Source organism: Hyla sarda, chromosome 1, assembly GCF_029499605.1.
Source record: "Hyla sarda isolate aHylSar1 chromosome 1, aHylSar1.hap1, whole genome shotgun sequence".
NCBI classification, from domain to species: domain Eukaryota; kingdom Metazoa; phylum Chordata; class Amphibia; order Anura; family Hylidae; genus Hyla; species Hyla sarda.
The window spans coordinates 615,652,046-615,679,998 of record NC_079189.1 but is presented as its reverse complement, the minus strand read 5'-3'; the positions used below and the strand labels follow the sequence as shown (position 1 = coordinate 615,679,998).

At 45.5% G+C, this 27,953-nt stretch overlaps 1 protein-coding gene across 6 annotated transcripts in view; it reads right to left on the bottom strand.

Annotated features, from left to right (window-relative positions):
* Positions 1-27,953, bottom strand: part of LOC130297475 (zinc finger protein 432-like) — a 156,658-nt gene that overhangs the window by 38,063 nt on the left and 90,642 nt on the right. For 2 of the 6 annotated variants that reach the window (XM_056550008.1, XM_056550001.1), the window contains exon 5: positions 4,039-4,103. In XM_056550008.1, coding sequence (XP_056405983.1) covers positions 4,039-4,103 — 65 coding nt within the window. Of the gene's footprint in view, positions 1-4,038; positions 4,104-4,186; positions 4,314-8,207; positions 8,367-10,344; positions 10,493-10,648; positions 10,930-10,962; positions 10,985-27,953 lie in introns of those variants that run through there. The other 4 variants (XM_056550034.1, XM_056550026.1, XM_056550019.1 and 1 more) reach the window with 4 other exon arrangements.

Below are 27,953 nucleotides of genomic sequence, written 5' to 3'. Positions count from 1 at the left end.
ATTATTTACCTTTAGTTCTTCTTGTTACTACACAATGAGGCAGAGGATGACCCTCTTACTTATACAGGGGGTTGTGGGTGTGTCTTACTGATTGTTTAATTAGGTTCAATAAAACTTCCATCTGTCCTACCAGTTCGCGGGGGGTGGAATACCCCATCTGTGCTACTGTTAGGACTAAGGGAAAACAAATTATCGTTAGAAATTAACGATTTACGTCCATGTAATACCTTGATAATACAATAACAAACAACCAGGATCAAACATTTATTCCTGGTCCCTCCTTCCCCCTCCCCTGTTGCGTATCCCATTCTTTCTTCTTCGTAGGCCCTTTTCTTTTTCCCTGATAATATAACACCTCATTATCGTTTTACTTTTTCCCCCAAATTAACCCATTCTTTAAATTGTGGCACCACCGGCGCAAACCATTTCCTAGGGATGATAATTTGGATCAGTCCTAATAATTTTAATACTAATTCTTTCCTTTCAATTATCGCCAATCCAAAAAACGTTGTATCAAAGTTCTAAATTAACTTCATCCCAAAATCCTCCACGGTTTTCTTAAACCCCTTTTCCCATAACTTTTGTATTTCGGAACAGCCCCCTATCAGATGATACAAGTCTGCATTTTTTAGATTGCCATCTAGTCTGAGTCCTTCCTCTTCCCCATTCTTAATAGGCTTTCCGGAGTGTAACAAACTCTGGATTCATTTGATTTGTGAGATTTTATGATTTAAAGGGGTACTCCGCTGGAAAAAATTATGTTTTTAAACCAACTGGTACCAGAAAATTAAACAGTTTTGTAAATGACTTCTATTTAAAAATCTTAATCCTTCCAGTACTTATCAGCTGTTATATGCTCCACAGGAAGTTCTTTTCTTTTTGAATTTCCTTTCTGTCTGACCACAGTGCTCTCTGCTGACACCTCTGTCTATTTTAGGTACTGTCCAGAGTAGAAGCAAATCCCCATAGAAAACCTCTCCTGCTCTGGACAGTTCCTGATACGGACAGAAGTGTCAGCAGAGAGCACTGTGGTCAGACAGAAAAGAAATTCAAAAATAAAGAACTTCCTGTGGATCATATAAACAGCTGATAAGTACTGGAAGGATTAAGATTTTTTTAATAGAAGCAATTTACAAATCTAAACCGGTTTAAAAAACGTACTGCAACCGCATACGTTTTTTTAAACATGGACGTTTATGGGAAAAGCACATGTATACGGTTCCATACAGGAAACATTATACGGTTTTTACTTTGCACATGGGCATTTGCATCCTAAATTCCCCACCCAACACCCCTCCCATTAAAAATAGACAAAATATTCTAAAACTTATGTTTTTTGATTTTTTTATAAAAACGGACGGAACTGTATGCACTTTTAAAAACAGTAAACAGTTCAAAAACGCATACGGTTTACTTTTTCCCATACTGTTCCATCCGTTTTTTTGCCAAGTGCGTCCCCACTAAACCAACTATAGCAGGAGGGTAATTCACATTCCTATCAAATATAACAACCCGTTTCCTTTTTTCTTTAATCCCTCTAACACTCCATGTAAAAATGTTCTTCTCTATTAACAATTAAAGGGGTACTCCGGTGAAAACCTTTTTTCTTTTAAATCAACTGGTGGCAGAAAGTTAAACATATTTGTAAATTACTTCTATTAACCCCTTAAGGACCAAGGACGTACTGATACGTCCTTGGTCCTGCTCTTCTGATATAACGCGGGGTTACACAGTAACCCCGCGTCATATCACGGCGGGCCCGGCGTCCAAGTGAAGCCGGGACCCGCCTCTAATAGCGCGCGGCGCCGCGATCGGCGCTGGGCGCTATTAGAGGCGGGTCCCGGCTTCACTATGACGCCGGGCCCGCCGTGATTAACCCTTTAGCCACCGTGATTAACCCTTTAGCCGCGCGCTCAGAGCTGAGCCGTGCGGCTAAAAGTGAAAGTTCCCGGCTAGCTCAGTCGGGCTGTTTGGGATAGCCGTGGCTAATTGCGGCATCCCGAACAGCTGACAGGACAGCGGGAGGGCCCCTACCTGCCTCCTCGCTGTCCGATCGCCGAATGACTGCTCAGTGCCTGAGATCCAGGGATGAGCAGTCATGCGGCAGAATCGTTGATCACTGGTTTCTTATGAGAAACCAGTGATCAACATAGAAGATCAGTGTGTGCAGTGTTATAGGTCCCTATGGGATAACAATGATCAGGATGAGAGATCAGTGTGTGCAGTGTTATAGGTCCCTATGGGATAATAGTGATCAGTATAAGAGATCAGTGTGTGCAGTGTTATAGGTCCCTATGGGATAACAATGATCAGGATGAGAGATCAGTGTGTGCAGTGTTATAGGTCCCTATGGGATAATAGTGATCAGTATAAGAGATCAGTGTGTGCAGTGTTATAGGTCCCTATGGGATAATAGTGATCAGTATAAGAGATCAGTGTGTGCAGTGTTATAGGTCCCTATGGGATAACAATGATCAGTATAAGAGATCAGTGTGTGCAGTGTTATAGGTCCCTATGGGATAACAATGATCAGTATAAGAGATCAGTGTGTGCAGTGTTATAGGTCCCTATGGGATAACAATGATCAGTATAAGAGATCAGTGTGTGCAGTGTTATAGGTCCCTATGGGAGCTATAACACTGCAAAAAAAAAGTGAAAAAAAAAAAGTTAATAAAGATCATGTAACTACTCCCCTATTAAAAGTTTGAATCACCCCCCTTTTCCCCAAAAAAAAAAAACACAGTGGTATCACCGCGTGCGGAAATGTCCGAATTATAAAAATATAACATTAATTAAACCGCTCGGTCAATGGCGTGCGCGCAAATAAATTAGTGCATTTTGGTCACTTTTTATATCATTTAAAAATGAATAAAAAGTCAATAACGATCAATAAGTCCTATCAATGCAAAAATTGTACCGTTAAAAACTTCAGATCACGGCACAAAAAATGAGCCCTCATACCGCCCTGTATGTGGAAAAATAAAAAAGTTATAGGGGTCAGAAGATGACAATTTTAAACGTATAAATTTTCCTGCATGTAGTTATGATTTTTTCCAGAAGTGCGACAAAATCACCTATATAAGTAGGGGATCATTTTAATCGTATGGACCTACAGAATACATATCAGGTGTCATTTTTACCGAAAAATTTACTACGTAGAAACGGAAGCCCCCAAAAGTTACAAAACAGCGCTTTTTTTCAATTTTGTCTCACAATGATTTTTTTTTTCCATTTCACCGTAGATTTTTCGGCACAATGACTGACGTCATTACAAAGAAGAATTGGTGGCGCAAAAAATAAGCCATCATATGGATTTTTAGGTGCAAAATTGAAAGAGTTATGATTTTTTAAAGGCAAGGAGCAAAAAACGAAAATGCAAAAACGGAAAAACCCCCGGTCCTTAAGGGGTTAAAAAAATCTTAATCCTTCCAGTACTTATTAGCTGCTGAATGCTACAGAGGAAATTCCTTTCTTTTTGGAACACTGATGACATCACGAACACAGTGCTCTCTGTTGACATCTCTGTCCATTTTAGCAACCGTGCATAGCAGATGTATGCTAAGGGCAGCATGGTGGCTCAGTGGTTAGCACTGCTGCCTTGCAGTGCTGGGGACTTGGGTTCAAATCCCACTAAGGACAACAATAAATAAAGCATTAATATTATTATAATAACGTCAGCAGAGAGAACTGTGCTCGTGATGTCATCAGAGAGCATTCCGAAAAAAAAAGAATTTCCTCTGTAGTATTCAGCAGCTAATAAGTACAGGAAGGATTAAGATTTTTTAATAGAAGTAATTTACAAATATGTTTAACTTTCTGCCACCAGTTGATTTAAAAGAAAAAAGGTTTTCACCGGAGTACCCCTTTAAATTACCCTCCTTGTGTATGGACTCTCCCACCGACAGGCAACAGGCTGGAACCCCCCCCCCCCCACCACACACACACACTGAACCCGATCCCCCAGTTCTCCCCTATCCCTTCACATTGCTTTGCAAGTACAAGGATCTTCTACAGATCATAGGGAATATCTACATCTACCTGATCATCCTGTGGAAGAAGAGGACGGGGACACCTCTCTGGTGCTGATCTCTTACTGGATCTGACTGTAGGGAACACATACAGAGACTGAATTCATTCTTTACATACAAATAATGAGAGGACGTGTGTATATAGTCCTGTCTATTACCTGGTGATGTGATGGGCTGCTGATCCTCCATCATGACCTGATCCTTGTACTGATCCTTGTGTCCTTCTACATACTCCCACTCCTCCATGGAGAAATAGACCGCAACGTCCTGACACCTTATAGGAACCTGACACATAATGATACAGTCATCACCCCGACCCCTCCAGTGGTGTTACTGTATAATGTCCCAGCATTCCCAGCAGTGTCACCTCTCCAGTCATCACCAGACCCCTCCATTACTGTATAATGTCCCAGCATTCCCAGCAGTGTCACCTCTCCAGTCATCACCAGACCCCTCCATTACTGTATAATGTCCCAGCAGTGTCACCTCTCCAGTCATCACCAGACCCCTCCATTACTGTATAATGTCCCAGCATTCCCAGCAGTGTCACCTCTCCAGTCATCACCAGACCCCTCCATTACTGTATAATGTCCCAGCAGTGTCACCTCTCCAGTCATCACCAGACCCCTCCATTACTGTATAATGTCCCAGCAGTGTCACCTCTCCAGTCATCACCAGACCCCTCCATTACTGTATAATGTCCCAGCAGTGTCACCTCTCCAGTCATCACCAGACCCCTCCATTACTGTATAATGTCCCAGCATTCCCAGCAGTGTCACCTCTCCAGTCATCACCAGACCCCTCCATTACTGTATAATGTCCCAGCAGTGTCACCTCTCCAGTCATCACCAGACCCCTCCATTACTGTATAATGTCCCAGCAGTGTCACCTCTCCAGTCATCACCAGACCCCTCCATTACTGTATAATGTCCCAGCAGTGTCACCTCTCCAGTCATCACCAGACCCCTCCATTACTGTATAATGTCCCAGCAGTGTCACCTCTCCAGTCATCACCAGACCCCTCCATTACTGTATAATGTCCCAGCAGTGTCACCTCTCCAGTCATCACCAGACCCCTCCATTACTGTATAATGTCCCAGCAGTGTCACCTCTCCAGTCATCACCAGACCCCTCCATTACTGTATAATGTCCCAGCAGTGTCACCTCTCCAGTCATCACCAGACCCCTCCATTACTGTATAATGTCCCAGCAGTGTCACCTCTCCAGTCATCACCAGACCCCTCCATTACTGTATAATGTCCCAGCATTCCCAGCAGTGTCACCTCTCCAGTCATCACCAGACCCCTCCATTACTGTATAATGTCCCAGCAGGGTCACCTCTCCAGTCATTACCAGACCCCTTCATTACTGTATAATGTCCCAGCAGTGTCACCTCTCCAGTCATCACCAGACCCCTCCATTACTGTATAATGTCCCAGCATTGTCACCTCTCCAGTCATCACCAGACCCCTCCATTACTGTATAATGTCCCAGCAGTGTCACCTCTCCAGTCATCACCAGACCCCTCCATTACTGTATAATGTCCCAGCATTGTCACCTCTCCAGTCATCACCAGACCCCTCCATTACTGTATAATGTCCCAGCAGTGTCACCTCTCCAGTCATCACCAGACCCCTCCATTACTGTATAATGTCCCAGCATTGTCACCTCTCCAGTCATCACCAGACCCCTCCATTACTGTATAATGTCCCAGCAGTGTCACCTCTCCAGTCATCACCAGACCCCTCCATTACTGTATAATGTCCCAGCAGTGTCACCGCTCCAGTCATCACCAGACCCCTCCATTACTGTATAATGTCCAAGCAGTGTCACCTCTCCAGTCATCACCAGACCCCTCCATTACTGTATAATGTCCCAGCAGTGTCACCTCTCCAGTCATCACCAGACCCCTCCATTACTGTATAATGTCCCAGCAGGGTCACCTCTCCAGTCATCATTAGACCCCTCCATTACTGTATAATGTCCCAGCAGTGTCACCTCTCCAGTCATCACCAGACCCCTCCATTACTGTATAATGTCCCAGCAGTGTCACCTCTCCAGTCATCACCAGACCCCTCCATTACTGTATAATGTCCCAGCAGTGTCACCTCTCCAGTCATCACTAGACCCCTCCATTACTGTATAATGTCCCAGCAGTGTCACCTCTCCAGTCATCACCAGACCCCTCCATTACTGTATAATGTCCCAGCAGGGTCACCTCTCCAGTCATCACCAGACCCCTCCATTACTGTATAATGTCCCAGCAGTGTCACCTCTCCAGTCATCACCAGACCCCTCCATTACTGTATAATGTCCCAGCAGTGTCACCTCTCCAGTCATAACCAGACCCCTCCATTACTGTATAATGTCCCAGCAGTGTCACCTCTCCAGTCATCACCAGACCCCTCCATTACTGTATAATGTCCCAGCAGTGTCACCTCTCCAGTCATCACCAGACCCCTCCATTACTGTATTATGTCCCAGCAGTGTCACCTCTCCAGTCATCACCAGACCCCTCCATTACTGTATAATGTCCCAGCATTCCCAGCAGTGTCACCTCTCCAGTCATCACCAGACCCCTCCATTACTATATAATGTCCCAGCAGTGTCACCTCTCCAGTCATCACCAGACCCCTCCATTACTGTATAATGTCCCAGCAGTGTCACCTCTCCAGTCATCACCAGACCCCTCCATTACTGTATAATGTCCCAGCAGTGTCACCTCTCCAGTCATCACCAGACCCCTCCATTACTGTATAATGTCCCAGCAGTGTCACCTCTCCAGTCATCACCAGACCCCTCCATTACTGTATAATGTCCCAGCAGTGTCACCTCTCTAGTCATCACCAGACCCCTCCATTACTGTATAATGTCCCAGCAGTGTCACTTCTCCAGTCATCACCAGACCCCTCCATTACTGTATTATGTCCCAGCAGGGTCACCTCTCCAGTCATCACCAGACCCCTCCATTACTGTATAATGTCCCAGCAGTGTCACCTCTCTAATCATCACCAGACCCCTCCATTACTGTATAATGTCCCAGCAGGGTCACCTCTCCAGTCATCACCAGACCCCTCCATTACTGTATAATGTCCCAGCAGTGTCACCTCTCCAGTCATCACCAGACCCCTCCATTACTGTATAATGTCCCAGCAGTGTCACCTCTCCAGTCATCACCAGACCCCTCCATTACTGTATAATGTCCCAGCAGTGTCACCTCTCCAGTCATCACCAGACCCCTCCATTACTGTATAATGTCCCAGCAGTGTCACCTCTCCAGTCATCACCAGACCCCTCCATTACTGTATAATGTCCCAGCATTCCCAGCAGGGTCACCTCTCCAGTCATCACCAGACCCTTCCATTACTGTATAATGTCCCAGCATTCCCAGCAGGGTCACCTCTCCAGTCATCACCAGACCCCTCCAATACTGTATAATGTCCCAGCATTCCCAGCAGTGTCACCTCTCCAGTCATCACCAGACCCCTCCATTACTGTATAATGTCCCAGCAGTGTCACCTCTCCAGTCATCACCAGACCCCACCATTACTGTATAATGTCCCAGCAGTGTCACCTCTCCAGTCATCACCAGACCCCTCCATTACTGTATAATGTCCCAGCAGTGTCACCTCTCCAGTCATCACCAGACCCCTCCATTACTGTATAATGTCCCAGCAGTGTCACCTCTCCAGTCATCACCAGACCCCTCCATTACTGTATAATGTCCCAGCAGTGTCACCTCTCCAGTCATCACCAGACCCCTCCATTACTGTATAATGTCCCAGCAGTGTCACCTCTCCAGTCATCACCAGACCCCTCCATTACTGTATAATGTCCCAGCAGTGTCACCTCTCCAGTCATCACCAGACCCCTCCATTACTGTGTAATGTCCCAGCAGTGTCACCTCTCCAGTCATCACCAGACCCCTCCATTACTGTATAATGTCCCAGCAGTGTCACCTCTCCAGTCATCACCAGACCCCTCCATTACTGTATAATGTCCCAGCAGTGTCACCTCTCCAGTCATCACCAGACCCCTCCATTACTGTATAATGTCCCAGCAGTGTCACCTCTCCAGTCATCACCAGACCCCTCCATTACTGTATAATGTCCCAGCAGTGTCACCTCTCCAGTCATCACCAGACCCCTCCATTACTGTATAATGTCCCAGCAGTGTCACCTCTCCAGTCAGCAGCTCCATCATCTTGTTGATGAGTTCTCGGATCTTCTGTTCATCCATTTCCTCATGTATCAGGGAGTGAGGTGGGGGCCCCGGGATTGGGCTCAGGGTTCTTGCTCGACAGCGCCCACTAGAGGACTTCTTCACTACTGTGTAATCCTGTGTATGGAGAGACACATTAATATCACTACATACATTCAAAGAATTCCTCACCTCTCCAGTCATATCCATCTGTTATTCCATAGATAAGAATGAGGTCAAGTGACATCACTCCCAGAATCCCTCACCTCTCCAGTCATATCCATCTGTTATTACATAGATAAGAATGAGGTCATGTGACATCACTCCCAGAATCCCTCACCTCTCCAGTCATATCCATCTGTTATTACATAGATAAGAATGAGGTCATGTGACATCACTCCCAGAATCCCTCACCTCTCCAGTCATATCCATGTGTTATTACATAGATAAGAATGAGGTCATGTGACATCACTCCCAGAATCCCTCACCTCTCCAGTCATATCCATCTGTTATTACAGAGATAAGAATGAGGTCATGTGACATCACTCCGAGAATCCCACACCTCTCCAGTCATATCCATCTGTTATTACATAGATAAGAATGAGGTCATGTGACACCACTCCCAGAATCCCTCACCTCTCCAGTCATATCCATCTGTTATTCCATAGATAAGAATGAGGTCATGTGACATCACTGTCAGAATCCCTCACCTCTCCAGTCATATCCATCTGTTATTACATAGATAAGAATGAGGTCATGTGACATCACTCCCAGAATCCCTCACCTCTCCAGTCATATCCATCTGTTATTACATAGATAAGAATGAGGTCATGTGACATCACTCCCAGAATCCCTCACCTCTCCAGTCATATCCATCTGTTATTACATAGATAAGAATGAGGTCATGTGACATCACTCCCAGAATCCCTCACCTCTCCAGTCATATCCATCTGTTATTACATAGATAAGAATGAGGTCATGTGACATCACTCCCAGAATTCCTCACCTCTCCAGTCATATCCATGTGTTATTACATAGATAAGAATGAGGTCATGTGACATCACTCCCAGAATCCCTCACCTCTCCAGTCATATCCATGTGTTATTACATAGATAAGAATGAGGTCATGTGACATCACTCCCAGAATCCCTCACCTCTCCAGTCATATCCATCTGTTATTACATAAATAAGAATGAGGTCATGTGACAACACTCCCAGAATCCCTCACCTCTCCAGTCATATCCATCTGTTATTACATAGATAAGAATGAGGTCATGTGACATCACTCCCAGAATCCCTCACCTCTCCAGTCATATCCATCTGTTATTATATAGATAAGAATGAGGTCATGTGACATCACAACCAGAATCCCTCACCTCTCCAGTCATATCCATCTGTTATTACATAGATAAGAATGAGGTCATGTGACATCACTCCCAGAATCCCTCACCTCTCCAGTCATATCCATCTGTTATTACATAGATAAGAATGAAGTCATGTGACATCACTCCCAGAATCCCTCACCTCTCCAGTCATATCCATCTGTTATTACATAGATAAGAATGAGGTCATGTGACATCACTCCCAGAATCCCTCACCTCTCCAGTCATATCCATCTGTTATTACATAGATAAGAATGAGGTCATGTGACATCACTCCCAGAATCCCTCACCTCTCCAGTCATATCCATCTGTTATTACATAGATAAGAATGAGGTCATGTGACATCACTCCCAGAATCCCTCACCTCTCCAGTCATATCCATCTGTTATTACATAGATAAGAATGAGATCATGTGACATCACTCCCAGAATCCCTCACCTCTCCAGTCATATCCATCTGTTATTACATAGATAAGAATGAGGTCATGTGACATCACTCCCAGAATCCCTCACCTCTCCAGTCATATCCATCTTTTATTACATAGATAAGAATGAGGTCATGTGACATCACTCCCAGAATCCCTCACCTCTCCAGTCATATCCATTTATTGTTACATAGATAAGAATGAGGTCATGTGACATCACTCCCAGAATCCCTCACCTCTCCAGTCATATCCATCTTTTATTACATAGATAAGAATGAGGTCATGTGACATCACTCCCAGAATCCCTCACCTCTCCAGTAAGCCGGAAGAGTATCTGTAGGGTGAGGTTTATGATCCTGTCGGCCATCTTGTTCCTGTCTCTCTCCATGGTTGATGGGTCATCCAGGAGAATTCTCTTATATAGAAGATATCAGCAGAGGATCCTGGATTGGAGAAACCTGAAGGGAAGAAGAGGAGACGATGATAAACCGCACCAGATTCTATGGAGAAATAAAATCCATTTCCTGGAGATAATCTGGGGAAACATCTGAGGAGACGACGTAAAAACTGCAAAAAATTCTAAGTAAAAAGAGATAATTAAGGATATAATTTACTCATATAGTCAATTCCATCACAGTGCGCAGGGGCGGAGCCATGAGGTCACCTGGTGCACCCGCACTATACACCCTGAGGAGACCAGAGTCCTGATAATACAGCAGCAAAATTCTGACCCTGAAAACCACAGGAATCTGCACAGATTTATAACCTGCCTATAAGAGGAGCTGTCACTGTTACCTATAGCGACCAATCACAGCGCAGCTTATAGACACTAGGAGAAATGTGATTGGTTGCTATGGGCAACAAAAACAAAAACGGGTTATTATACAGATTATAAATCTCCTCATAAACAGACATATACATACTCCACCTGAGCTTACAGGACCTGCGATGATGTCACCGTCAGAGAATCAGTCACGTGGATGAGAAGGGGGCGGAGCCGAGGAGTCACATGATCAGGGGCTGCTGCTCTAGGCTCATCTGCTCAGTGTATGCAGGACTCTGCTGTGCTGGTTGTGATCGCTGCTGGATGAGCTGAAGTTATGTGTATGCAGCAGAGCTGTGTGTGTGTGATGTGCGTGGTGCAGAGCTGTGTATGTGTGTGTTATATATGTCTGCAGCAGAGCTGTGTGTAATGTGCATGTAGCTGAGCTGTATGTGTACACAGTAGAGCTGTATATGTGTAATGTACATGTAGCTGAGCTGTATGTGTACACAGTAGAGCTGTATATGTGTAATGTACATGTAGCTGAGCTGTATGTATACACAGTAGAGCTGTATATGTGTAATGTACATGTAGCTGAGCTGTATGTGTACACAGTAGAGCTGTATATGTGTAATGTGCATGTAGCTGAGCTGTATGTGTACACAGTAGAGCTGTATATGTGTAATGTACATGTAGCTGAGCTGTATGTGTACACAGTAGAGCTGTATATGTGTAATGTGCATGTAGCTGAGCTGTATGTGTACACAGTAGAGCTGTATATGTGTAATGTGCATGTAGCTGAGCTGTATGTGTACACAGTAGTGCTGTATATGTGTAATGTACATGTAGCTGAGCTGTATGTGTACACAGTAGAGCTGTATATGTGTAATGTACATGTAGCTGAGCTGTATGTGTACACAGTAGAGCTGTATATGTGTAATGTGCATGTAGCTGAGCTGTATGTGTACACAGTAGTGCTGTATATGTGTAATGTACATGTAGCTGAGCTGTATGTGTACACAGTAGAGCTGTATATGTGTAATGTGCATGTAGCTGAGCTGTATGTATACACAGTAGAGCTGTATATGTGTAATGTACATGTAGCTGTGCTGTATGTGTACACAGTAGAGCTGTATGTGTAATGTACATGTAGCTGAGCTGTATGTGTACACAGTAGAGCTGTATATGTGTAATGTACATGTAGCTGAGCTGTATGTGTATACAGTAGAGCTGTATATGTGTAATGTACATGTAGCTGAGCTGTATGTGTACACAGTAGAGCTGTATATGTGTAATGTACATGTAGCTGAGCTGTATGTGTATACAGTAGAGCTGTATATGTGTAATGTACATGTAGCTGAGCTGTATGTGTACACAGTAGAGCTGTATATGTGTAATGTACATGTAGCTGAGCTGTATGTGTACACAGTAGTGCTGTATATGTGTAATGTACATGTAGCTGAGCTGTATGTGTACACAGTAGAGCTGTATATGTGTAATGTGCATGTAGCTGCGCTGTATGTGTACACAGTAGAGCTGTATATGTGTAATGTACATGTAGCTGAGCTGTATGTGTACACAGTAGAGCTGTATATGTGTAATGTACATGTAGCTGAGCTGTATGTGTACACAGTAGAGCTGTATATGTGTAATGTACATGTAGCTGAGCTGTATGTGTACACAGTAGAGCTGTATATGTGTAATGTACATGTAGCTGAGCTGTATATGTGTAATGTACATGTAGCTGAGCTGTATGTGTACACAGTAGAGCTGTATATGTGTAATGTGCATGTAGCTGAGCTGTATGTGTACACAGTAGAGCTGTATATGTGTAATGTGCATGTAGCTGAGCTGTATGTGTACACAGAAGAGCTGTATATGTGTAATGTGCATGTAGCTGAGCTGTATGTGTACACAGTAGAGCTGTATATGTGTAATGTGCATGTAGCTGAGCTGTATGTGTACACAGTAGAGCTGTATATGTGTAATGTGCATGTAGCTGAGCTGTATATGTGTACACAGTAGAGCTGTATATGTGTAATGTACATGTAGCTGAGCTGTATGTGTACACAGTAGAGCTGTATATGTGTAATGTACATGTAGCTGAGCTGTATGTGTACACAGTAGAGCTGTATATGTGTAATGTACATGTAGCTGAGCTGTATGTGTACACAGTAGAGCTGTATATGTGTAATGTACATGTAGCTGAGCTGTATATGTGTACACAGTAGAGCTGTATATGTGTAATGTACATGTAGCTGAGCTGTATATGTGTACACAGTAGAGCTGTATATGTGTAATGTACATGTAGCTGAGCTGTATGTGTACACAGTAGAGCTGTATATGTGTAATGTACATGTAGCTGAGCTGTATGTGTACACAGTAGAGCTGTATATGTGTAATGTACATGTAGCTGAGCTGTATGTGTACACAGTAGAGCTGTATATGTGTAATGTGCATGTAGCTGAGCTGTATGTGTACACAGTAGAGCTGTATATGTGTAATGTGCATGTAGCTGAGCTGTATATGTGTAATGTGCATGTAGCTGAGCTGTATATGTGTAATGTGCATGTAGCTGAGCTGTATGTGTACACAGTTGAGCTGTATATGTGTAATGTACATGTAGCTGAGCTGTATGTGTACACAGTTGAGCTGTATATGTGTAATGTACATGTAGCTGAGCTGTATGTGTACACAGTAGAGCTGTATATGTGTAATGTGCATGTAGCTGAGCTGTATGTGTACACAGTAGAGCTGTATATGTGTAATGTGCATGTAGCTGAGCTGTATGTGTGTAATGTACATGTAGCTGAGCTGTATGTGTACACAGTAGAGCTGTATATATGTAATGTACATGTAGCTGAGCTGTATGTGTACACAATAGTGCTGTATATGTGTAATGTGCATGTAGCTGAGCTTTATGTGTACACAGTGGAGCTGTATATGTGTAATGTACATGTAGCTGAGCTTTATGTGTACACAGTAGAGCTGTATATGTGTAATGTACATGTAGCTGAGCCGTATGTGTACACAGTAGTGCTGTATATGTGTAATGTACATGTAGTTGAGCTGTATGTGTACACAGTAGTGCTGTATATGTGTAATGTACATGTAGTTGAGCTGTATGTGTACACAGTAGTGCTGTATATGTGTAATGTACATGTAGCTGAGCTGTATGTGTACACAGTAGAGCTGTATATGTGTAATGTACATGTAGCTGAGCTGTATTTGTACACAGTAGAGCTGTATATGTGTAATGTACATGTAGCTGAGCTGTATGTGTACACAGTAGAGCTGTATATGTGTAATGTACATGTAGCTGAGCTGTATGTGTACACAGTAGAGCTGTGTGTAATGTGCATGTAGCTGAGCTGTATGTGTACACAGTAGAGCTGTATATGTGTAATGTACATGTAGCTGGCTGTATGTGTACACAGTAGAGCTGTATATGTGTAATGTACATGTAGCTGAGCTGTATGTGTACACAGTAGAGCTGTATATGTGTAATGTGCATGTAGCTGAGCTGTATGTGTACACAGTAGGGCTGTATATGTGTAATGTACATGTAGCTGAGCTGTATATGTGTACACAGTAGAGCTGTATATGTGTAATGTACATGTAGCTGAGCTGTATGTGTACACAGTAGAGCTGTATATGTGTAATGTGCATGTAGCTGAGCTGTATGTGTACACAGTAGTGCTGTATATGTGTAATGTACATGTAGCTGAGCTGTATGTGTACACAGTAGAGCTGTATATGTGTAATGTACATGTAGCTGAGCTGTATGTGTAATGTAGCTGAGCTGCATGTGTGTAATGTACATGTAGCTGAGCTGTATGTGTACACAGTAGAGCTGTATATGTGTAATGTACATGTAGCTGAGCTGTATGTGTACACAGTAGAGCTGTATATGTGTAATGTACATGTAGCTGAGCTGTATGTGTACACAGTAGAGCTGTATATGTGTAATGTGCATGTAGCTGAGCTGTATGTGTACACAGTAGAGCTGTATATGTGTAATGTACATGTAGCTGAGCTGTATGTGTACACAGTAGAGCTGTATATGTGTAATGTACATGTAGCTGAGCTGTATGTGTACACAGTAGAGCTGTATATGTGTAATGTACATGTAGCTGAGCTGTATGTGTACACAGTAGAGCTGTATATGTGTACTGTACATGTAGCTGAGCTGTATGTGTACACAGTAGAGCTGTATATGTGTAATGTGCATGTAGCTGAGCTGTATGTGTACACAGTAGAGCTGTATATGTGTAATGTACATGTAGGTGAGCTGTATGTGTACACAGTAGAGCTGTATATGTGTAATGTACATGTAGCTGAGCTGTATGTGTACACAGTAGAGCTGTATATGTGTAATGTACATGTAGCTGAGCTGTATGTGTACACAGTAGAGCTGTATATGTGTAATGTGCATGTAGCTGAGCTGTATGTGTACACAGTAGTGCTGTATATGTGTAATGTACATGTAGCTGAGCTGTATGTGTACACAGTAGATCTGTATATGTGTAATGTGCATGTAGCTGAGCTGTATGTGTACACAGTAGTGCTGTATATGTGTAATGTACATGTAGCTGAGCTGTATGTGTACACAGTAGAGCTGTATATGTGTAATGTACATGTAGCTGAGCTGTATGTGTACACAGTAGAGCTGTATATGTGTAATGTACATGTAGCTGAGCTGTATGTGTACACAGTAGAGCTGTATATGTGTAATGTACATGTAGCTGAGCTGTATGTGTACACAGTAGAGCTGTATATGTGTAATGTGCATGTAGCTGAGCTGTATGTGTACACAGTAGAGCTGTATATGTGTAATGTACATGTAGCTAAGCTGTATGTGTACACAGTAGAGCTGTATATGTGTAATGTGCATGTAGCTGAGCTGTATGTGTACACAGTAGAGCTGTATATGTGTAATGTGCATGTAGCTGAGCTGTATGTGTACACAGTAGAGCTGTATATGTGTAATGTGCATGTAGCTGAGCTGTATGTGTACACAGTAGAGCTGTATATGTGTAATGTGCATGTAGCTGAGCTGTATGTGTGTAATGTACATGTAGCTGAGCTGTATGTGTACACAGTAGAGCTGTATGTGTGTAATGTACATGTAGCTGAGCTGTATGTGTACACAGTAGAGCTGTATATGTGTAATGTGCATGTAGCTGAGCTGTATGTGTACACAGTAGAGCTGTATATATGTAATGTACGTGTAGCTGAGCTGTATGTGTACACAGTAGAGCTGTATATGTGTAATGTGCGTGTAGCTGAGCTGTATATGTGTAATGTACGTGTAGCTGAGCTGTATGTGTACACAGTAGAGCTGTATATGTGTAATGTACATGTAGCTGAGCTGTATGTGTACACAGTAGTGCTGTATATGTGTAATGTACATGTAGCTGAGCTGTATGTGTACACAGTAGAGCTGTATATGTGTAATGTGCATGTAGCTGAGCTGTATGTGTACACAGTAGAGCTGTATATGTGTAATGTGCATGTAGCTGAGCTGTATGTGTACACAGTAGAGCTGTATATGTGTAATGTACATGTAGCTGAGCTGTATGTGTACACAGTAGAGCTGTATATGTGTAATGTGCATGTAGCTGAGCTGTATGTGTACACAGTAGAGCTGTATATGTGTAATGTACATGTAGCTGAGCTGTATGTGTACACAGTAGAGCTGTGTATGTGTAATGTACATGTAGCTGAGCTGTATGTGTACACAGTAGTGCTGTATATGTGTAATGTACATGTAGCTGAGCTGTATGTGTACACAGTAGAGCTGTATATGTGTAATGTACATGTAGCTGAGCTGTATATGTGTAATGTGCATGTAGCTGAGCTGTATGTGTACACAGTAGAGCTGTATATGTGTAATGTACATGTAGTTGAGCTGTATGTGTACACAGTAGAGCTGTATATGTGTAATGTACATGTAGCTGAGCTGTATGTGTTCACAGTAGAGCTGTATATGTGTAATGTACATGTAGCTGAGCTGTATGTGTACACAGTAGAGCTGTATATGTGTAATGTACATGTAGCTGAGCTGTATGTGTACACAGTAGAGCTGTATATGTGTAATGTACATGTAGCTGAGCTGTATGTGTACACAGTAGAGCTGTATATGTGTAATGTACATGTAGCTGAGCTGTATGTGTACACAGTAGAGCTGTATATGTGTAATGTACATGTAGCTGAGCTGTATGTGTACACAGTAGAGCTGTATATGTGTAATGTACATGTAGCTGAGCTGTATGTGTACACAGTAGAGCTGTATGTGTAATGTACATGTAGCTGAGCAGTATGTGTACACAGTAGAGCTGTATATGTGTAATGTACATGTAGCTGAGCTGTATGTGTACACAGTAGAGCTGTATATGTGTAATGTGCATGTAGCTGAGCTGTATGTGTACACAGTAGAGCTGTATATGTGTAATGTACATGTAGCTGAGCTGTATGTGTACACAGTAGAGCTGTATATGTGTAATGTACATGTAGCTGAGCTGTATGTGTACACAGTAGAGCTGTATATGTGTAATGTACATGTAGCTGAGCTGTATGTGTACACAGTAGAGCTGTATATGTGTAATGTACATGTAGCTGAGCTGTATGTGTACACAGTAGAGTTGTATATGTGTAATGTACATGTAGCTGACCTGTATGTGTACACAGTAGAGCTGTATATGTGTAATGTACATGTAATATAAAAGTGTCCACTATTGAGAGAAAAGGCTAAAAAATCTTTATAAATAGGACCTAATACTGTCCTGTAGTCACTCCAAAGTGTAATTTACTATAAAACATGATAAAAGGCGATATTACAGTATAATCTTCCAGTGCAGTTAAATCCCCCTTGTCAACCTCCTGTACCATTTCATCCCCCTTTATTACCTGTTACACTTTATTCCCCCTGTGCTTTGTGCCAAATCTTCCCCCCTATGCCATTTAATTCCCCTTTTCTTTTTGTTCCACATCACTTTTCTCCTCCCCTGTTGTTCTTCTTACCTGGCCAGCAGGCTCAGGTGCAGGGGCTCTTAGTGGAATTGACCTTCTCCCAAGGTCCTCTGCGCTGCACTTATGAGAGCAGCAGCGGGCACTGACGATTGATCAGGAGCGGCACTCTTCAGTGCCCCCAGCCATCACTGCTCACAGACTCTCAGCGAGTGCAGCGCAGAGGACAGGTGGGATAAAGGGGAAAGGAAATCTCACAGGGGTAAAGAGGGGGTGATGAATTTGCACAAAGGGAAATAAAAGGGGGAATTAAATAGCACGGGGGGGGGAGGGGATGAAGGGGAAACGATGTGACATGGAGGAAAAAAGAGGGGATAATTTGGCACAGGTGGAATAAAGTTGCACGGGGGTGAATGATGTGGTCAGCGGGCGTACAGAAGCAGAAGACCACTGTGTAAACATCTGATTTCTGCATCTGTGCTGGGGCTGCTGAAAGGGGGTGCAGCAGGGCCCCTTACTGCAGTATTGGCTGTACCCCCTGATGGAGACCCTATGTACCAGGTAAAGCGGCACATAAGTCAGGTTGTCCCCCTATTGGGAGTGTATTGTCCCCCTATTGGGAGTGTATTGTCCTCTCTATTGGGAGTGTATTGTCCCCTCTATTGGGAGTGTATTGTCCTCTCTATTGGGAGTGTATTGTCCTCCTATTGGGAGTGTATTGTCCCCTCTATTGGGAGTGTATTGTCCCCTCTATTGGGAGTGTATTGTCCTCCTATTGGGAGTGTATTGTCCCCTCTATTGGGAGTGTATTGTCCCCTCTATTGGGAGTGTATTGTCCTCCTATTGGGAGTGTATTGTCCTCCTATTGGGAGTGTATTGTCCCCTCTATTGGGAGTGTTTTGTCCCCTCTATTGGGAGTGTATTGTCCCCCTATTGGGAGTGTATTGTCCCCTCTATTGGGAGTGTATTGTCCCCCCTATTTGGAGTGTATTGTCCCCCTATTGGGAGTGTATTGTCCCCTCTATTGGGAGTGTATTGTCCCCCTATTGGGAGTGTATTGTCCCCTCTATTGGGAGTGTATTGTCCCCCCTATTGGGAGTGTATTGTCCCCTCTATTGGGAGTGTATTGTCCCCTCTATTGGGAGTGTATTGTCCCCCTATTGGGAGTGTATTGTCCCCTCTATTGGGAGTGTATTGTCCTCTCTATTGGGAGTGTATTGTCCTCTCTATTGGGAGTGTATTGTCCTCTCTATTGGGAGTGTATTGTCCTCCTATTGGGAGTGTATTGTCCCCTCTATTGGGAGTGTATTGTCCCCTCTATTGGGAGTGTATTGTCCCCTCTATTGGGAGTGTATTGTCCTCCTATTGGGAGTGTATTGTCCCCTCTATTGGGAGTGTATTGTCCCCCTATTGGGAGTGTATTGTCCCCTCTATTGGGAGTGTATTGTCCCCTCTATTGGGAGTGTATTGTCCTCCTATTGGGAGTGTATTGTCCTCCTATTGGGAGTGTATTGTCCCCTCTATTGGGAGTGTTTTGTCCCCTCTATTGGGAGTGTATTGTCCCCCTATTGGGAGTGTATTGTTCCCCTATTGGGAGTGTATTGTCCCCTCTATTGGGAGTGTATTGTCCCCCTATTGGGAGTGTATTGTCCCCCTATTGGGAGTGTATTGTCCCCCTATTGGGAGTGTATTGTCCCCCTATTGGGAGTGTATTGTCCCCTCTATTGGGAGTGTATTGTCCCCTCTATTGGGAGTGTTTTGTCCCCTCTATTGGGAGTGTATTGTCCCCTCTATTGGGAGTGTATTGTCCCCTCTATTGGGAGTGTATTGTCCCCTCTATTGAGAGTGTATTGTCCCCCTATTGGGAGTGTATTGTCCCCTCTATTGGGAGTGTATTGTCCCCTCTATTGGGAGTGTATTGTCCCCTCTATTGGGAGTGTATTGTCCCCTCTATTGGGAGTGTATTGTCCCCTCTATTGGGAGTGTATTGTCCCCTCTATTGGGAGTGTATTGTCCCCTCTATTGGGAGTGTATTGTCCCCTCTATTGGGAGTGTATTGTCCCCTCTATTGGGAGTGTATTGTCCCCTCTATTGGGAGTGTATTGTCCCCTCTATTGGGAGTGTATTGTCCCCTCTATTGGGAGTGTATTGTCCCCTCTATTGGGAGTGTATTGTCCCCTCTATTGGGAGTGTATTGTCCCCCTATTGGGAGTGTATTGTCCTCTATTGGGAGTGTTTTGTCCCCTCTATTGGGAGTGTTTTGTCCCCTCTATTGGGAGTGTATTGTCCCCTCTATTGGGAGTGTATTGTCCCCTCTATTGGGAGTGTATTGTCCCTCCTATTGGGAGTGTATTGTCCCCCCTATTGGGAGTGTATTGTCCCCTCTATTGGGAGTGTATTGTCCCCTCTATTGGGAGTGTATTGTCCCCTCTATTGGGAGTGTATTGTCCCCTCTATTGGGAGTGTATTGTCCCCTCTATTGGGAGTGTATTGTCCCCTCTATTGGGAGTGTATTGTCCCCCTATTGGGAGTGTATTGTCCCCCTATTGGGAGTGTATTGTCCCCTCTATTGGGAGTGTATTGTCCCCTCTATTGGGAGTGTATTGTCCCCTCTATTGGGAGTGTATTGTCCCCTCTATTGGGAGTGTATTGTCCCCCTATTGGGAGTGTATTGTCCCCTCTATTGGGAGTGTATTGTCCCCTCTATTGGGAGTGTATTGTCCCCTCTATTGGGAGTGTATTGTCCCCCTATTGGGAGTGTATTGTCCCCTCTATTGGGAGTGTATTGTCCCCTCTATTGGGAGTGTATTGTCCCCTCTATTGGGAGTGTATTGTCCCCTCTATTGGGAGTGTATTGTCCCCTCTATTGGGAGTGTATTGTCCCCTCTATTGGGAGTGTATTGTCCCCTCTATTGGGAGTGTATTGTCCCCTCTATTGGGAGTGTATTGTCCCCTCTATTGGGAGTGTATTGTCCCCTCTATTGGGAGTGTATTGTCCCCTCTATTGGGAGTGTATTGTCCCCTCTATTGGGAGTGTATTGTCCCCTCTATTGGGAGTGTATTGTCCCCTCTATTGGGAGTGTATTGTCCCCTCTATTGGGAGGGTATTGTCCCCTCTATTGGGAGGGTTTTGTCCCCTCTATCGGGAGTGTTCCTGCCATACCCCATGGGATTCCTGCTTTGGCAGGAATGCCGAACCGGTTTTACTGGCTCCTTGGTGGCAGCTTGGTTAACTCCTAGTTGTTCGTCAGGAACACTTTTCGGTCCCTCAGTAGCTTCGGGGAAAGGGAACCTTGTGCCTGGAACCTTGCAGGTGCCTTGTGGCCCGGAGGCGAAGGGTTTTGGTTTGTTGGGGGCCTCTGTTCTTTCAGAGAAGAGTTTGTGATGTACCGCATCCTTGAGCGTGTTTTTATGTGTGAACACTTGCACTTGACTCGAGAGCACAGTCCTCGGCTCTTCGTAGACAATCTTCCTCTACTATTTGTCTTACCTCAGATACCTATGTTCTCCTGTCTACTCCTAGAGACCCCTTCCAGATAGATCACCCTTACATGTCCTAGGTCGCCCCATTCCTACTTCGATGTCGTGGATATAATGGTCCCGAACTGCTAACCTTCCTTGTGTACCTCCTACACGGAGAATCCATAGAAGATTCTCCTCCATTGGTATCGCACTCCTGAGGTGTTGCACCGTATACTCCCCCAAGTGTCAGCTTATTGGTGAAGGTGCGGACATGCTTTAGGCACTCTCATGTATATTATCAGGGGATGTAGCGCTCTGACCCAGTATTGGGAAGGATTCCATCTCTTGTTGAATCAGTCTTGGGGGTGGAGATATCTTCATACCCCCTTAAAGGGGTACTCCGCCCCTTGACATCTTATCCCCTATCCAAAGGATAGCGGATGTCTGATTGCGCGCGTCCTGCCGCTGGGGACCCCCGCGACCTCCCTGCTGCACCCGGCATTGGAGGCTTGTGACGTCATGGCCACGCCCCCTCAAAGCAAGTCTATGGGAGGGGCTTGTCGGCTTGTGTAAGTCCGATGCATAGAACATCTTATGGCTTGTATGGATCAGGGCACTGAGCACTTCTATGCCATATGGCAGCCATGGTATGGGCTTATGTTTTTCTCCTTTTTCTTTGTTTCTCTGTGTGTTGTCTTTGTCCTTTTGTCTTGTCGTTTCTGTTGAAGGTTTATGGATCGATGTTTTTCACCCATTTGTACTTTGTAACCTACTGTCTCGATGTGAGATCAAGGTCTGTTCGTGTCGCACCACCATTCACCTCTACATGTGACCCCAGTGATTCTGTAGAGTCTGTGCCTTCTACTTAGGTCTGGCTTTGATACAAAGAAATATACAAAATATAAGGACACAAAGAAGTAACAAGATAAATCATAAAGAGGTAACTGGGCCGTCACTTCTCTCCCACAATCCTGGGGTAGCTCATCCTTTGGATAGGGGATAAGATGTCTGATCACAGGACCCCCGTGATCTCCAGCGCGGCACGCCTTGTTACCCATGCACAGAGCGGACTCTGCTTTGTGCTGGGTGACTGGCGACTACAGCCACCACACCCCCTTTATTCATGTCTATGGGAGGAGTTGTGATGGCTACGTACTAGCTGTCACGCCCCCTCCCATATACATGAATGGAGGGGGGTGTGGCGCGATGTTCCGGACGCTGCAGGCCTGAAGATCGCTTGTGTCCCAAGCAGCGGGACCCCCGCGATTAGACATCCAAAGGATAGGGGATAAGATTTTTTTGCTGTAATACCCCTTTACGAACACTGGGTTTCTGCTGCTGAAGACGGGACGTCACGCCCCCTCCCATAGAAATGATTGGAGGGTGCGTGTTGTTACGTCATGTCTTCAGCTGTAGAAAACCAGCCTTCTAAACATACTGTTAAGAATGCCAGGTGCTGCAGAGATCACAGGGGGGTGGGGTCTGCAGCAGCTTATCCCCTATCCTTTAGTTAGGGGATAAGATATCTGTGGGTGGAGTACCCCTTTAACACGCTGTCAGTATCTACACTGCACACCATTTCTATTAATGTATGAGATGGCTCCACCTCCCTCTGTCTATACCTACCTTCTATTTCCTTAGGACTATGCTCCCCTATACACATAGAAAGTGATCCCTCCCCCAAGGAGCCTCGTCACCTATACACATAAGTGATCCCTCCCCGAGGAGCCTCGTCACCTATACACATAAGTGATCCCTCCCCCGAGGAGCCTCGTCACCTATACACATAACAAGTGATCCCTCCCCCCAGGAGCCTCGTCACCTATACACATAACAAGTGATCCCTCCCCCCAGGAGCCTCGTCACCTATACACATAACAAGTGATCCCTCCCCCCAGGAGCCTCGTCACCTATACACATAACAAGTGATCCCTCCCCCCAGGAGCCTCGTCGCCTATACACATAAGTGATCCCTCCCCCCAGGAGCCTCGTCACCTATACACATAACAAGTGATCCCTCCCCGAGGAGCCTCGTCGCCTATACACGTAACAAGTGATCCCTCCCCCGAGGAGCCTCGTCACCTATACACACAACAAGTGATCCCTCCCACCAGGAGCCTCGTCACCTATACACATAACAAGTGATCCCTCCCCGAGGAGCCTCGTCGCCTATACACATAACAAGTGATCCCTCCCCGAGGAGCCTCGTCGCCTATACACATAACAAGTGATCCCTCCCCGAGGAGCCTCGTCGCCTATACACATAACAAGTGATCCCTCCCCCGAGGAGCCTCATCGCCTATGCAGATAACAAGTGACCCCTCCCCCGAGGAGTATCGTCGCCTATACACATAACAAGTGACTCCTCCCCCGAGGAGCCTCATCACCTATGCACATAACAAGTGATCCCTTCCCCGAGGAGCCTCATCACCTATACACATAACAAGTGATCCCTCCCCCGAGGAGCCTCGTCATCTATACACATAACAAGTGATTCCTCCCCCGAGGAGCCTCGTCACCTATACACATAAGTGATCCCTCCCCCGAGGAGTATCGTCGCCTATGCACATAACAAGTGATCCCTCCCCCGAGGAGCCTCGTCACTTATACACATAACAAGTGATCCCTCCCCCGAGGAGCCTCGTCACCTATACACATAACAAGTGATCCCTCCCCTGAGGAGTATCGTCCACCCAATCCCCGTATCAGCAGCTGTGTGCGATGGAATATCTTATCTCATATATTCCTTACTACTTATATATCCTTGTACAGTTATTGCTAGAATCACAAACATTAACCCTTACCTACCCTGTTCCCCCATCAGACCTGTGTAATATGGAGGCAGGGGGGTTCTATGGTACGCCATGACAGCCGGGGCCAACAATTGTCTATAAATGTTACCAACACCTATAGGACTTTTTATAATGTGTAAAGTTCTTCCATCAGAATGTTCTAGAAGCCAGAAGATAGAAGTGATTTTCTGTCTCTAATCTGGTCATGTCCTGTAATCACAACTAGAGTCGAGCGAACTTTTGAAAAAAGTTGGTTTACCGGACTCGCCGAACTTTACGAAAATCGTGAGTTTGGTTCGTCTCGACTCGAACTGGCATTGAAATAAGCCCCTAAACACGTTTATAACACTATAAAAAAGAGAAGGTAACCGTAAGCCTCTAGACTAAAACCGCACAATAACCGCTCGACTATCGCAGTCCAACAACCGCAGCTTCATCACCGTAAAGGACAGAAATAATTTGGCGCTATACCTTCAAGCACTGCAATTCTGCATATACCTTCACGCGCTACAAACCCTGCAAATTCAGTTCCCCATTTGCTGAATCTTACTTACCGTATTTTTCGTCCTATAGGACGCACCCAATTTATAGGTGCAAAACCTAAAAAAATTAAGATTTTGAACCCAATAGTGGTCTTCAACCTGCGGACCTTCAGATGTTGCAAAACTACAACTCCCAGCATGCCCGGACAGCCGTTGGCTGTCCGGGCATGCTGGGAGTTGTAGTTTTGCAACATCTGGAGGTCCGCAGGTTGAAGCCCACTGGTATAGGAGGTAATACTCACGTGTCCCCACCGCTCCGGACCCGTCACCACTGCCCTGGATGTCGCTCCATCGCTGTCACCGTGTCCCCGTCGCTCTGGAACGTCTCTGCTGCCGGCCGGGTATCCTTGCTCTCAGTCGCCGCCATCACGTCGTTACGCACGCCGACGCACGTACGTGATGACGAGGAAGGAGAGCGCCAGCCATACAGGGGATCCCTGAACGGAGAAGACACCGAGGAGGCAGGTAAGGTCCCTCCATCGCTGTCGCCGCGCCCCCGTCGTGTCCCCGACGCTCTGGACGTCTTCTTCCCCGGGATCCACGCTCTCAGTCGCTGTCATCACGTCGCTACGCACGCCGCTCCAATTGGATGACGGGACGGCGTGCGCGACGACGTCGAAGGAGCAGGGGATCCCGGCACGGAGCAGTCATTCGCCGATCGGACACCGAGGAGGCAGGTAAGGTCCCTCCCGGTGTACTGTAAGCTGTTCGGGACGCCGCGATTTCACTGCGGCGGTCATGAACAGCCGGGTTAGTGTCACTTTCCCTTCAGACGCGGCGGTCAGCTTTGATCGCCGCGTCTGAAGGGTTAATACAGGGCATCACCGCGATCGGTGATGTCCTGTATTAGCCGCGGGTCCCGGCCGTTGATGGCCGCAGGGACCGCCGCGATAGGTGTGTATTCGCCGTATAAGACGCACCGACTTTTTCCCCCCCAGTTTTGGGGAAGAAAAAGTGCGTCTTATACGGCAAAAAATACGGTACTTACCTGACTGACGTCAGATGCCGAGGGGCTCTCCACGAGGCTGCTTTCCATCATCGGAGCAGGTGCATCTATCTCCGAGACAAGCGACGGGCCAGTCACTGCAGTGCACGCCAGCACTGTAACGCAACCTCTATGGTATATACCATCTACCTCCAGTAACACGGCATCACACCACGAATCATCTCCCTGCAGGAGCTGGTAACTATAAATGGTGGTCTCCACTATTGTTAGAACTCTAATAGAGATGAGCGAATTTACAGTAAATTCGATTCGTCACGAACTTCTCGGCTCGGCAGTTGATGACTTTTCTTGCATAAATTAGTTCAGCTTTCAGGTGCTCCCGTGGGCTGGAAAAGGTGGATACAGTCCTAGGAGACTCTTTCCTAGGAATGTATCCACCTTATCCAGCCCACGGGAGCACCTGAAAGCTGAACTAATTTACGCAGGATAAGTCATCAACTGCCGAGCCGAGAAGTTTGTGACGAATCGAATTTACTGTAAGTTCGCTCATCTCTAGTTACCTTCTCTTTTCTTATAGTTTTTAAACTCCTTGTATTTTTTTAGGTGTACCGTATTTTTCGCCGTATAAGACGCACTTTTTCTTCCCCAAAACTGGGGGGGAGGGGGGGAAAGTTGGTGCGTCTTATACGGCGAATACCTGCGGCCATCAACGGCCGGGACCCGCGGCTAATACAGGACATCACCAATCGCGGTGATGCCCTGTATTAACCCTTCAGACGCGGCGATGAAAGCTGACCGCCGCATCTGAAGCGAAAATAACACTAACCCGGCTGTTCAGTCGGGCTGTTCGGGACCGCCGCGCTGAAATCGCGGCGTCCCGAACAGCTTACAGGATCGGCGAATGACTGTCCGATCGGCGAATGACTGCTCCGTGCTGGGATCCCCTGCATGGCCGGCGCTCTCCTTCGACGTCATCACGTCGTCGCGCACGCCATCCCGTCATCCAATTGGAGCGGCATGCGTAGCGACGTGATGACGGCGACGGAGAGCGTTGATCCCGGGGAAGAAGACGTCCAGAGCGTCGGGGACAGCGATGGAGTGACATCCAGGGCAGCGGTGACGGGTCCGGAGCGGCGGGGACAGGTGAGTACTACCTCCGATCCAGTGGTCTTCAACCTGCGGACCTCCCGATGTTGCAAAACTACAACTCCCAGCATGCCCGGACAGCCAACGGCTGTCCGGGCATGCTGGGAGTTGTAGTTTTGCAACATCTGGAGGTCCGCAGGTTGAAGATCACTGTTGGGTGCAGAATCTTTTTTTCCTTTGCACCATTATATGCTGGTGCGTCCTATAGGGCGAAAAATACGGTAAGTACTTCTTCCATTTAGCCTCGACTGATACATTTTTGTGCGCTGCACAATACCTATTCTTCTTCTTCTACGTTTATAACGCTGCCTAACACCTGTAAACCCCCGTCTAACCAATGGTAACTATTCAAGCGCGCCCATTTTTGAGGCTTATTTACACCAAAATAAAGCGGCATAAAGTATCCCTGGTTGTCGGTAGATGCCTGCCAGTGTTCATATGCACATAGAGGCATGGGAAGACGCCAGGGATTTATCCCAGTGCGCCAAAAATAATCCTTTTGTGGGAGTAGTAACAGGTTCTTAGTCTAACGAGTGAAGAAGACGACATGGATTTTTCCCAACTGTTCCAAAAATTATCCCATTTTGGGAGTAGTAACAGAATTGGCGTTCTAGAATAGTGACTGAAGGAATAGCTCTTGTATGAAAAGCCCCCAAAAATGATCCCTTTTCTGGGGATGATGGGTTTGGTATGTATTATATATATACACCGTTTTCATTGTCTACATAGCGCAATCTTTTTTGCTCAATTCCGTTTTTTGCATAATTTTTTTTCTAAATCACGGTGAATGGTAGAGCTGATAATGGGGTGAACACCGATTTATCAACTGCGTCTTTTCTCTTTACACACACAAATTTTGCGCACGTCCTGATTTTATTACGCAAATATACACCATCAAGGAGGACACTTAAAATATTATAAGAATAAGTCCAGCAATATGTAATATCTATTTAGATAAGTCTCAGATCTGTACAGACTGTAGATCTGTAAAATTGTGTAAAATTCTAACTCCTGCACGGACATTGCGTCTATGTAGAGAGTAACCATGGTGACTGTACAGCTAAGAATACCACTGTATGTGCAGGGAGGGAGAAGGATGTATATGTGGGATCATGTGTATGCAGCAGAGCTGAGTGTGTGATTGTGTATATGCAGCAGAGCTGAGTGTGTGACTGTGTGCAAGCAGCAGAGCTGAGTGTGTGACTGTGTATGCACCAGAGCTGAGTGTGTGATTGTATGTATGCAGCAGAGCTGAGTGTGTGATTGTATGTATGCAGCAGAGCTGAGTGTGTGACTGTG